A 13,471-nucleotide genomic window follows, 5' to 3' on the forward strand; every position below is an offset into this window, starting at 1 on the left:
TATGGGCCATAAAGTCGTGTATACGTATTTTTGGCACTTCGACCGTGTCGATGTTTTCAGACGTGACTGTACAAGGAGCATCTTTTCAGTTCCATATCACTTAAAAAGAGAAACATGGACATACAACAGAAAAGTGGCATAATAGACGCTCTGCCATACGCACAAAAACTGAAATTGAAATGGTGTGGCCACGTTCAAACAAAGAAAGATGGGCAAAAATAACCACGGTGTGGGATGACCCCACTGGGACCAGGAAACCCGGGAAGCCCAAAGAAAGGTGGACCGATGAAATAGTGGCTACAGCTGGCAAAGATTGGCCACAGAAGGCCAAGGATGGAAATACTCGGCGAAAACTGGAGGAGGCCTTCACCCAAAGAAGGATCTTTACGAGCAAACTTTAAACATAAATAAATTTTATATGTATTTAACATATACTGTAATCTCGCAGAGAATCAATAAAGCCTTTTTCTTTTATTTATTGATTTATTATTTAAAAACAAACTTATAAATCTTGAACACCAATGCCAGAGTTCTATTTGAAAAACGTAAGGCTTATTTTTAATATTCTTCTTTCGCTATTTCCTATTTGTAATCGATTGATTTATTGTTTTTTCCAGGTTCCCTTGGCAACACCTGGAGACAAGGAGAATGGAGGTCCAAATACAAAATAGAACCCAACAAAATAAACCTCAGGCGACCCAGCTCCATCCCGTCCTGCGATTGTGACAAACAAGCAAAAGATGTGTTTATTGAAGATGCAAATAAAATTGAAAGTATTAAGAACAGTATCAAACTAGAAAACGAAAATATACTCAATTTTAACGAGAAAGAAATCACATTTACAAACATAGATGAATATTATAAAAGAATTACGGATGATGAAATGTTCATAACAGAGAAGTTTTATAAAGGCGGGGACCAATGTGAAGTTATTGATAATTATGATACGCAAGCGAAGTTTGTCAGGGATTTGTTTAATATGGAGAATTTGAAAGTGGAGAAAAAGGAGAACGATAATTGTAGGTGTCGGGCGGAGGAGAAACGGTGTGAGGTCAGTTGTGAAGTTTTCATTTTTATTATCATTTTGGACATCTTCAAGCTTATATATGAATTTTACATTGTTATGGGTTTACGCAAATGTGTCATGGTTAGTTTTGCCTACTTGTAATTCTTCACGAATATCACTTAGTTTCGCACAAGTAGTATCACGTTTTTGCGGAAGCATTCTACCAGATCGTCGCTTACGAAAAGTTTTTCGATCATCCTCAAAAAATATGTCTGCGGTTGCATCAGGCGGGCCGTATGTCTGTTTGCTACCGACGTAGTATAAAATAAAATAAAAATGAAATGAAAAGAGTCGTGGCAATTAGACACAACCACGGACATATTCTCAGAAATCTCAGAGAATGACCCTTTTGGATTTTTCTGACAAAGCTAGGAAATAAAGTCTTGGTTTTTTTAGTCATTAAATATCATCTGACCAATCGGCTTCGTAGCATTTTCAGAAATTTTATAGATTATATGAAATTATGTACTGTTCGTTAGAATATTTTAATGGAACTTCCTACCTTCCAACATCTTCTCTAAAATTGTTCATGAAAGTAAACAATTTTTAATTTTAATCTCTCAGGTGGGTTGTGGCTGCATTTGTGACGAGTGCTACTCCGAGTGCTGGCCTCGGGACTGGATCAAGGAGGACTACCCTCACGCCAGGGTCATATCCATCAACTACACCAGTGACCCTCATCTATGGAGACCTTTGTGGATCAAGCAGTGCAAGAGGTAATATCAGTATATTGTTCTTATCTTCATTATTTCTAGTATTAGCATCATAGTAGTCATTTGCATCATAACCAAGTGTACAATTATTATCATCGTCAATGTTACAGTTATTAGTAGTATCATCATCATCAACTTATGCCGCAATATGCATCGTGATTTAACAGAACAAGCAGAAAGTCATCATCTGCATTATTTCGGTGTTCATCAGATTTATTGAGGTTCTCTTTGGTATATCAATAAACTTCACTGTTTTATTATCATTGACAATAAGCCACCCACGTGTTCTAGTGTGGTGTTGGTTTATCCTGTATTGTCTAAGCGATACGTCTCGCATTATTAACACTTTTATCATTATTATTATTTCTATCACTATAATAATTTATAACCTCAATTTTATCTTCGAAATTCGATGACATTGCAGATAATTTTGTACCCAGGCCTCAGTTGTCTGTCTGTGTGAGCGGGCGGTTGGGATGTAGCTTTACAACCGTCATAGGTAGAAAGTGTAAATTCACAAACATTAGCTAAATATTTATATTTAATATTTGTGAGCATCTGCCTGCGTCTTCTCTCTATGGGTAGAGTGATAATTTCCGTGACAAAACTATCCTATATCGTTCCCCGGGACTCAAACTATCTCCATACAAAATTTTGAATTTCACTAATTTTTCACTAACAATAGTTTGCCAGACTAAATAAAAAGTTAAAAATAATTGAAATGAAAATTGAGTCTGGTTGCAGACTGCACCTGCACGAGCGAGCAGAGCAGATGATCGCGCAGCTGCTGGCCCTGGGTGTGGGGCAGCTGCCCATCGTGTGGGTGGGGCACTCCAAGGGGGGGTTGTTCATCAAGCAGATATATTGTGAAGGTAACCTATAAGTACCTACAGTAATAGATTTAGTGAAAAGGGATATAAGTTTTAAACAAGTTGATTGTTTATTCTATCACTTTTCACTAACCAACAGAAGTTGTCTTTAACCTAACCATGTCTCAGTATGATAAATAAAAATGTAATACTCGTAATTTGTGCAACTGCACTTCCAAATTCTACTTTAATTCCATGTCTTTTTCTGAGCCGTTCGCATTTTAGATCTAGAACTGATGCGGAATAATGTTCAAATCATATTCCAATTTCTTTTATTCGCTGTGTCAAACAAAATAATATATTACTCACAAAACATTAAATTTTGTATAAAAATAACGCTAACGGTTATGGGCGAGAAAAATCTAAAATAGGGCTGACTTTTTTATTGCAAAAATTGGAAAACACGTTTTAGAAAAACACAATTTTACCTTGTTTTCAGCTTACGAAGCCTATATCGAATTACATGGGAATCAAAGTGGAGAAATTAATGATAATATGGACATGAAACAAAACTGCGACGAATACGATAAAGACAACGAAATGAATCACAAAACTGACAGCAATAATGACAAAAATAATTTGACAATTGAAGAAAATAAGGGTAAGGATGAAATGGGTGTAAAAGAAAGACATTTAGACGATACGGGTAAAACAAACATTTATGAACAAGTTTATGAAGAAAGCATAGAATCTAATAGAAATGAGGATGATAATTCCAGCAATATAAATGATAATTGTAAGAATAATTTAGAATTAAGATATGACGAGAATGATATTTATGATGATAGCTCAGCTAGTGAAAGTTTTTGTGATTTAAGACAAGCGAACGATGGAAATATTCCAGGGTCTTCAAACAGTGAAGGTAAGCATAATGTTTCTTTTAAATAATACCAATTTCTAATTACTTAAAATTAGTAATGAGGAAAATAATTTTTCTTCAAATATTTTGTCAGAACTGATTTTGAAAAGGACGATCACTACTGTGCTGCCTTCCGTCTCCTAAAATTGAAATTTCCTTAATTTACCACCCCTTTATCCGGGAATTTTAAAATATTTTTATTGCCCACGGGCATAGAGAAATAAGAAGTAACTCCGACCGGACCGGACCGGAACTCTATTTTCAACTCCTACGCTTACTCTGGTTATAATATTAGCTGAAAATCGTTGAGCATTAGACTTTTTGTTTGCCGTGATATCTATTGTTGAGTAGCAGTACTGAGAGTTCCGCTACTCGATGCTCGATGTCGACTGCGTATATAATAATCATTTTAGTACCGAAACTGATGTATGGAGTGAGCACTCTATTACTTCTTATTTCTGTAAAATCCGGCACGAGAATCCTTCATTTTGGTCCTCGGAAAAAACCGTAGAACCAAGGGCCATTGCAAAAATATAAATCCTAAGAACAGGAGGCCTGGCCGCTGGCCGTCGCCCTCAGGTCATAACATTTGGATTTCTTACTCAGCTTCATACGACCGCCGCTTCAACCAGTCTGTAGCTGACATACACCGCCTATTACACCATACAGTTACAATAAACTTAATTTGCCCTCCCAGAAGGCCTGTCCCAGCGTGCCCAGCTGTGGTCGCTGAGCTCAGGTTTCATGTTTTACTCCGTCCCGCACCGCGGCTCGCCGCTCGCGGACATCAAGACTCCCCTGACGGCTCGCTCCATCGAACTGCTGGAAATGGGACAAGGTAACACCTGCAACGTTAACTCCTTTGCAAATAATAGTCTGTACCTTTAGGTATTTCAATCAAAGTAAACAAACAAATTGTATATTTTCACCCAGTTATAACATTTATTGGTTAACCGACCAAATACAAAACCGCCTGGATCTGTCACTGAACGACCTGACTTTAACCTACATAATTTGATAATGTAATGTTTTCATCTACACTCAACTGGCTGAAGGAGTCATACCTGTCACTCTTATTTCCTTGACAAGTGACAATCACTAATCAGAACAAGTTCACTTCATAAATACTGTGGCAGGCAGGTGGCAGGTGATTTGATAATCAAAGAGGAAAGAGTTCATTTGAAAGCATACATTAAAACTAAAAAAAAACCTTTTGATTCTTTTAAAAGCATGAGACTTGTTGGAGGGGCTTAGTTTACGGAATCTTCCTTAAACAATCTCACAACACACTCACCTGTGACAAACTGTGTGTAGAACATTGAATTTGTATTACCAATTTCAAGTTGGTGAATGTTTTTTTTAAATATGATTTAGTATAAACCATAGTTGGCCATTTCTTCCGTCCCTAGTTTCAAATTACCTGGCTTTGCGCTCCCTCTCCTTAACTTATAAAAGTACTTATAATAATGTTTCGTGTGTTGACGCAATGCAACATAGTGATGGAGTCAAAATGGTTACATAGGGTCTTCTCTGGCATCTATGGTTTGAGTCTTAACAAAATGCTATGTAGTTTAACCACCTAGGATAAAGGATATATTCTTAGAGGCGTATATTAATATTTGGCGCCCAGGGCCAGTGGATCTGGGCCGACAATGGCGCAATTTGAGAAGTTGGCTAATTACCAAAAACTGAAAGCAAGGGGCGGCCTGCGCCACCCTACGCAGCCTGCCGTCCAGGGCCCCCTTGGCCCTAAGGTACGCCCCTGTATATTCTATCAAAATTCTCTACAATTCCTCAACATTTTTTGATACAAGCGTTCTCAACACAGCAATTGTGTACCCGCAGACTGCTCGCTGGTGACGGAGCTGCACGCGCGCTGGCTGGGCGCGGCGGCGCGCGCGGCGCCGCGGGTGCGGAGTCTGGTGGAGACCGCAAGGACGCTCATGGCCGTGCTCTGGCTGCGGATCGTCAGCACCGACTCTGCTGGTAACACTACTTGCTGTATCCTCACGTGCGCAGCCTGGTGGAGACCGCAAGGACGCTCATGGCCGTGCTCTGGCTGCGGATCGTCAGCACCGACTCTGCTGATAACACTACTTGCTGTATCCTCACGTGCGCAGCCTGGTGGAGACCGCAAGGACGCTCATGGCCGTGCTCTGGCTGCGGATCGTCAGCACCGACTCTGCTGGTAACACTACTTGCTGTATCCTCACGTGCGCAGCCTGGTGGAGACCGCAAGGACGCTCATGGCCGTGCTCTGGCTGCGGATCGTCAGCACCGACTCTGCTGGTAACACTACTTGCTGTATCCTCACGTGCGCAGCCTGGTGGAGACCGCAAGGACGCTCATGGCCGTGCTCTGGCTGCGGATCGTCAGCACCGACTCTGCTGGTAACACTACTTGCTGTATCCTCACGTGCGCAGCCTGGTGGAGACCGCAAGGACGCTCATGGCCGTGCTCTGGCTGCGGATCGTCAGCACCGACTCTGCTGGTAACACTACTTGCTGTATCCTCACGTGCGCAGCCTGGTGGAGACCGCAAGGACGCTCATGGCCGTGCTCTGGCTGCGGATCGTCAGCACCGACTCTGCTGATAACACTACTTGCTGTATCCTCACGTGCGCAGCCTGGTGGAGACCGCAAGGACGCTCATGGCCGTGCTCTGGCTGCGGATCGTCAGCACCGACTCTGCTGGTAACACTACTTGCTGTATCCTCACGTGCGCAGCCTGGTGGAGACCGCAAGGACGCTCATGGCCGTGCTCTGGCTGCGGATCGTCAGCACCGACTCTGCTGGTAACACTACTTGCTGTATCCTCACGTGCGCAGCCTGGTGGAGACCGCAAGGACGCTCATGGCCGTGCTCTGGCTGCGGATCGTCAGCACCGACTCTGCTGGTAACACTACTTGCTGTATCCTCACGTGCGCAGCCTGGTGGAGACCGCAAGGACGCTCATGGCCGTGCTCTGGCTGCGGATCGTCAGCACCGACTCTGCTGGTAACACTACTTGCTGTATCCTCACGTGCGCAGCCTGGTGGAGACCGCAAGGACGCTCATGGCCGTGCTCTGGCTGCGGATCGTCAGCACCGACTCTGCTGGTAACACTACTTGCTGTATCCTCACGTGCGCAGCCTGGTGGAGACCGCAAGGACGCTCATGGCCGTGCTCTGGCTGCGGATCGTCAGCACCGACTCTGCTGGTAACACTACTTGCTGTATCCTCACGTGCGCAGCCTGGTGGAGACCGCAAGGACGCTCATGGCCGTGCTCTGGCTGCGGATCGTCAGCACCGACTCTGCTGGTAACACTACTTGCTGTATCCTCACGTGCGCAGCCTGGTGGAGACCGCAAGGACGCTCATGGCCGTGCTCTGGCTGCGGATCGTCAGCACCGACTCTGCTGGTAACACTACTTGCTGTATCCTCACGTGCGCAGCCTGGTGGAGACCGCAAGGACGCTCATGGCCGTGCTCTGGCTGCGGATCGTCAGCACCGACTCTGCTGGTAACACTACTTGCTGTATCCTCACGTGCGCAGCCTGGTGGAGACCGCAAGGACGCTCATGGCCGTGCTCTGGCTGCGGATCGTCAGCACCGACTCTGCTGGTAACACTACTTGCTGTATCCTCACGTGCGCAGCCTGGTGGAGGCCGCAAGGACGCTCATGGCCGTGCTCTGGCTGCGGATCGTCAGCACCGACTCTGCTGGTAACACTACTTGCTGTATCCTCACGTGCGCAGCCTGGTGGAGACCGCAAGGACGCTCATGGCCGTGCTCTGGCTGCGGATCGTCAGCACCGACTCTGCTGGTAACACTACTTGCTGTATCCTCACGTGCGCAGCCTGGTGGAGACCGCAAGGACGCTCATGGCCGTGCTCTGGCTGCGGATCGTCAGCACCGACTCTGCCGGTAACACTACTTGCTGTATCCTCATGTGCGCAGCCATTACTAGTACCAAAGAGAATTGATTGTAATAGAGAGGTACCTAAAGTATAAGAAAAAACGTACCCCTTAGTTTGACATTCAAAACAGTTGCGGTCACTGAATTGACAAAACATCATCTTTTGACAACGAGAGTTACCGCAAAATTATGGAAGGTAGAGGCCTCTACCTACCATACGCAAAATGTATGATGCTGTACAGCGCCATCTCGTTAACGTGTCAAAGTTGAAGCACGAAATTGTCTTAGGTTTTACACATCTGACTCAATCTTTGTTTTTATTTTCAGATGCCGGTATAGGCGCCTTATGCGGCGTTTCGGTGGACCACCGCGAAATCTGCAAGCCCTCCAGCCGACACTGCATTCTCTACACGGAGCTCAAAGCGCTAATACACGCAGCTTTAGAAAAGTGCGGAAAGTAACGCCATCTAGCGGGCAGTAGCTAAACTACCATCACTATCTGCGCGCGGTAGATCGCAAGCCTGCATTCTGTAAATGAAGCTCAGTGGTTGTTCACGCCGCTTTAGCGCGGCAATAGCTAACTACCCATTGCCAGTTCGAAGCTGGTTGCATGATAAACTCAAAGCCCTTTCACATTGAAAAAATTTCAGCAGTAGCGCCATCTAACGGGCAATAGCTGAACTGCCCATGCTTCAACCAGCCGATCGTAGTAGGTTTACTTCGATGGTATAAGCGCATAGATAGACCACAGGGAAATCTGCAAGCCCTCCAGACATTAAAGCATTTCCTACACAGACCATAAAGCACGTATACCTTATTTATATGCCGTTTAGAACGAGGCACTGACGCCATCTAGCGGGCAATAGCTTTGAAACGGCCAAAAAACAAAAGTTCTTTATCTGAATCGTAAAATCGTGTACCAATCGCATACCACAACTTTAAAACATGAATATGTAAAGTCATCCTTTAAGTAAAACTTGAACAGTGCAGTAAAACACTTATTTTAATTATAAGTGCTATTTGAGGTTAGTTATAAAAAAATTGAATGCCATAAAAAGTGCCACAATGTGGCTGTGTTGTTTGTGATAAGCTTGTAAAGATTTATTTTAAATTTTAAGAAAATGCTCTTAGGGCCGAAACCATAGAGAAAATAGTACATAGCTCACTCCATTCATCAGTTTTGGTACCAAAACGCTTATTATTTTCGTAGTCGACATCTAGCATCGAGTAGCGGAATTACCAGTACCATTACGGAATTATCGTACCTGCGACATATTCCATTATTTATATTGATACTCTCTTGGATATATTTTATATTTTTAACGAAATATTAAAGCTGTGTTTACACTAGTTTGCCCGCGTTCTAAAGCTAAGTGTAAATACGCCCTTATGAAACTATCATTCCATAGCAAGTATATCATCAAATATCTCAACGTCAAATCTGATAACCTTATCTTCTTTTTCTTCTTCCTCGCGTTGTCCCGGCATTTTGCCGCTCATGGTAGTCTGGGGTCCGCTTGTCAACTAATCTCAAGATTTGGCGTAGGCACTAGGTTTTTACGAAAGTGACTGCCATCTGACCTTCCAATCCAGAGGGTAAATTAGACCGGTTTCCTCACCTCTGAAATCTGATAACCTTATACCAAAAGTTTTAGGAAAGCTTGAGTAGATATGTATTTTTGACGTGCGCTGTATTTTGATTTTTTTATCAGTCAAAAATTTGTTCGCGATGTATTGTGGCGCCACCTATTTAAGGTTTTTGGATGAAAACTTCGTACACATAAATTGTTCTCCTTAGATACTGAAATTTAATTATTTGACTGTACAAAAGCATTTTTGCCCAAGCTAAAAACTCAGACCTTCGCTAACGCTCATATCTGATATATTTATAATTCGGTCAAATTTACTAGCAGCGTACTTTAGCAATTGCTACAAATCAGTGATATTAAGATAAATGTTATATTCTACTCATGTTATTGTGTAGTTATGTTATGAAATAAAAATACATCGTTACCTGTAAATTGACTTTATTATTAATAAAATATCCTGCCCAAATATTGTTTCATTTTTAATCAACTTATTACTAAACAGCCAAATACTTATTATTAAAAACATTATTAATTAACCTTTAGACCGCCACAGGCGGCTGAGGCCGTCGTCAGTCTCGCCAAGGGCGCCAACGACGGCCACAGCGGTCAGCTTCGCCAGTGCAATATGGAGTTACGCGGGACTCCGTAAAGTTCAATTTCGCTTAAATAACCGCGATCGACTGGCGGCCGGGGCAGGGCATATTCCTTCGCCGTCGGGCGTTCAAAAGGTTAAGAGGAAAGAATGTACATTTTTGATGAAATTTCCGTTTCGAACAAAACGTTTTCCACTAACAACATCTTAACAAATCACTTAGATTTTGATGTCGATCGCTTCAGCATTATATATTCTAGGTTTATAGCTAGCGCTTTAAAAAAATATATAGTTTTTATTCAACAAACGGCTTGATTCGACCAAGTTTTAATCACATTTTATACGTTTGTTTAATAAAAACTATATCGACATCAAAATCAAAGAGATTTGTTAAGATTTAGTTAGTGGGAACCGTTTTGTTCCGAAATGGAAATTTTATCAAATTTACGTGCGATTTGGATCGCAAATCTATTCTTCCCTCATGAGGATTGTGCATTTACTTACTGGTAACAATACTGAGAGATTATTATACTTCTAGAAATATACACTTGTAATAATAGAAGACTTAACATTATGAGAATAGGGAGTGTCTCAATGTCATGCACTAAATCGTATCGTGAAATAGTTGACAAACGACAAAGACTCACTAAAGCAACAAAATATGCTTGGAGTTACCATAATTTTGTTGTAACTACATTTAAAACTAGAGATGCCACGAATAATGCGCAACTATACGGTATTCGGCGTATTCGGCCACTTTGCCGAATATCTATTGCACCTAACTAAAAATAAAAATTACACAATACAAATAACCGCAGGCCATTAAATTTAATATTTAAAATGTATTGTGGCAAAGTTGTTAAGTACGAATATCCTTTGTTTAGAATTTGTCGATTAAACATAGTTTTATTTTTATCGTGGGTCTATTTTATTATTAACTACATTCACTAGTTCCAAAGAGAATTTGAAATAGAGGTGGATTGTCAAAGAAATCTATGTAGCCACGAAAATTTACTGCCATCTTTCGACACATGATTAAAACTTTTAGAACGCCATTTGACTTTGATCCTTATTCTTCACTGATATGTGTTTCATATCAAAAAGTGGCGCCATCTTACCGGGCATTACCTAAAGTTTATGGCGGCATCGCTCGAAACGATGCCGCCATACCTTTAGCCTTCGATCTATTAGATGGCGCCACTTTTTGATATTTAACAAATTTAACACATATCAGTGAAATAATAAAGATCAAAGTCAATTGGCGTTCTAAAAGATGACAGTAAATTTACGTGACTACATAGTTTTATTTGACAATCCACCTCTATTCCAAATTCTCTTTGCTAATTCTGAGCAACAATAATTAAATCTTGGCAAACGTGCTTCGTTAACCAACAGTTTTCATAATAAGGCCGAGAGAGGGGCCGAATATTCGGCATCCGGCCAAATCACTATTTGGAGCATCTCTATTTAAATCTACTAGCGATTTTGACAGCACAGACTGTGCAAGTGTTATTTTAAACGCCAAACTTCCATTAAACGATGACGTTTAAAATAACACTTGCACAGTCTGTGCTATGAAAATCGCTGCCAACTTAGCTTGGTCAACTCTATAAACACTATTCACGACTTAAGTTACTAAATAGGTACAGTCGCCATCACAAATATCGGACCGGCCGAGGTGGTCACAAATATCTGAACACGCTTCTATTGTCAAGGCGTTACAGTGTGTGTTCAGATATTTTTGAGCACCTCGACCGCTCCGATATATCTGCTGGCGAATGTACCAAGTAATATATCGACATCATTACACTAAAAAACCTATTCAGGCCAGTTACAAAATTGCCTCTTTGGTACTTTTTTCTAATGAGGGCTAACACGTTTAAATTCGCCGCTAGGGGCGCTAGTGTAGATGGAGGTCTGTCAAAATGTCAAATGCATAGCATTTTTGGGGGTTACTAGCTTTTTTGTCGCGAATTTTCACTCCTTATTCATAATTGTGGGAAATCTGTTTTCTATTTTTGATTATTCATGGCATAGAGAAATAAGAAGTAATAGAGTGCTCACTCCGTACATCAGTTTTGATACCAAAATGATTATTATATACGCAGTCGACATCTACCATCGAGTAGCGGAACTCTCAGTACTGCTACTCGACAATAGATATCGCGGCAAACAAAAAGTCTAATGCTCAACGATTTTCCGCTAATATTGTAACCAGAGTAACCGAAACTCTATTTTCAGCTCCTACGCTTACTCTGGTTATAATATTAGCGGAAAATCGTTGAGCATTAGACTTTTTGTTTGCCGCGATATCTATTGTCGAGTAGCAGTACTGAGTGTTTCGCTACTCGATGCTCGATGTCGACCGCGAATATAATAAGCATTTTGGTACCAAAACTGATGTACGGAGTGAGCACTCTATTACTTCTTATTTCTCTATGTTCCTGGTAAACATTATATGTATATAGTTCAATAAATGTTAGTTAAGAAAAAGTGCCGTCTAAAAAATATATACAAAATTAAACAGGTTTAAAAAAACGGCAAATTTAGACATTATTTAATCTACTGCATGTACTGTGGAATTTTGCTTCTACTAATGAATTCGTGCTCTAGCTGTAATAAAAATTTACTATTCTTGATATCCTGCTACCCTAATGTTATCTGGAAGTGATCGCTCACAGCGAAAAGACCGTTTATTTAATTTGTTTTCTTTGTGGTGCAATAAAGAATAATTATTTACTTTGTTTTTTGTGGATATTAGAACGTATTATTATTTTTAAATCCTCCGTCTACAGTGGCGCCAACTGTTGAGAACAAAAAACGGTAGCCCTCATTGACTATTATGAATGAATATTATTCTATAATTTTAAGAGGCTGTTAATACCTAAATATACATTTAGATATATAGGGCCTTTATTTTATTTTATTTATCTAGACCATAAAAGTCCTAAGTCACTGTCTGTTTGTATCGGAGTAAATGAGATAGCAGTGTCGCATGTTACTGGATCCGATTATAAACCTATTGAAAAAAAATGTGGATTATTTGTGTAATATTACTCGTTAGCGGTTTAAGTATAAATGTTTTGAGATTGTCCTTTTAATTACAGACCCCATAAGTAAAAAAAAGGACAGAACCGTTTAATGGTGACTTTAAAACCAATATTTGCAATTATTTTCTAACGAACCGATTTCAATCATGTATCTAGTACGGCTTCGGTCTTTGAAATATTATATATATTAAGAAGTTTTTCTTAAAAATCTGCTTAAGTAACATCAATTTCAAGGACATAAGGTGTTGACAGCCTCTTAATAAGACATGATACTCTTAATAAGGTTTTTTTTTAATTACATCTATATGAAAAGTTCCCATATATAGTCACGTCTAAAAATATTGATACGGACAAAGTGCCAAAAATATGTATACAATACCTTAATACATTGGCCCTAAGGTCGTGTACACATATATTTGGCACTTTGTCCGTATCAATATTTTTAGACGTGACTGTACATACGCAAAGATTAACTTAAGAGGTAAAATAAAATAAAAACAGATATAATGAAGAGTTAAATAACTTTCACGCGCGAATATACAATGTATATTATGTATTGTATTCTTTGTAACAAAAACACATCTACAGTGCATACATATTTTTGATGTAAGGTCAATCAATTTTTAGAGTTTCGTAGCAAAAAGGTACAAAAGGAACCATTATAGTGCGACTCTGTCCGTCCGTCTGTCTGTCTGTCACATAGCTAAATATCTCGAGAACTACTTAAGCTATCGATTTGGAATAGTTACGAACAAGGTTAACCCAGATACATAAAGTGTTTTTTATTTTTATTAAGTATATAAAATTCTCAATATAAAGAGGGGGCAAAATTTGAA

At 40.5% G+C, this 13,471-nt stretch overlaps 1 protein-coding gene across 2 annotated transcripts in view; it reads left to right on the forward strand.

Moving 5' to 3' along the window:
• Nucleotides 1–9,459, forward strand: part of LOC133531467 (uncharacterized) — a 50,732-nt gene extending 41,273 nt beyond the window's left edge. For both annotated transcript variants that reach the window (XM_061869709.1, XM_061869710.1), the window contains 7 exons: nt 618–1,051; nt 1,631–1,782; nt 2,524–2,651; nt 3,088–3,510; nt 4,205–4,345; nt 5,353–5,493; nt 7,732–9,459. In XM_061869709.1, coding sequence (XP_061725693.1) covers nt 618–1,051; nt 1,631–1,782; nt 2,524–2,651; nt 3,088–3,510; nt 4,205–4,345; nt 5,353–5,493; nt 7,732–7,865 — 1,553 coding nt within the window. In that variant the 3' untranslated portion in view covers nt 7,866–9,459. The remainder of the gene's footprint in view (nt 1–617; nt 1,052–1,630; nt 1,783–2,523; nt 2,652–3,087; nt 3,511–4,204; nt 4,346–5,352; nt 5,494–7,731) is intronic.
• Nucleotides 9,460–13,471: the final 4,012 nt, after the last annotated feature.

Source organism: Cydia pomonella, chromosome 25 (genome assembly GCF_033807575.1).
Source record: "Cydia pomonella isolate Wapato2018A chromosome 25, ilCydPomo1, whole genome shotgun sequence".
In the NCBI taxonomy this organism is placed as follows: Eukaryota; Metazoa; Arthropoda; class Insecta; order Lepidoptera; family Tortricidae; genus Cydia; species Cydia pomonella.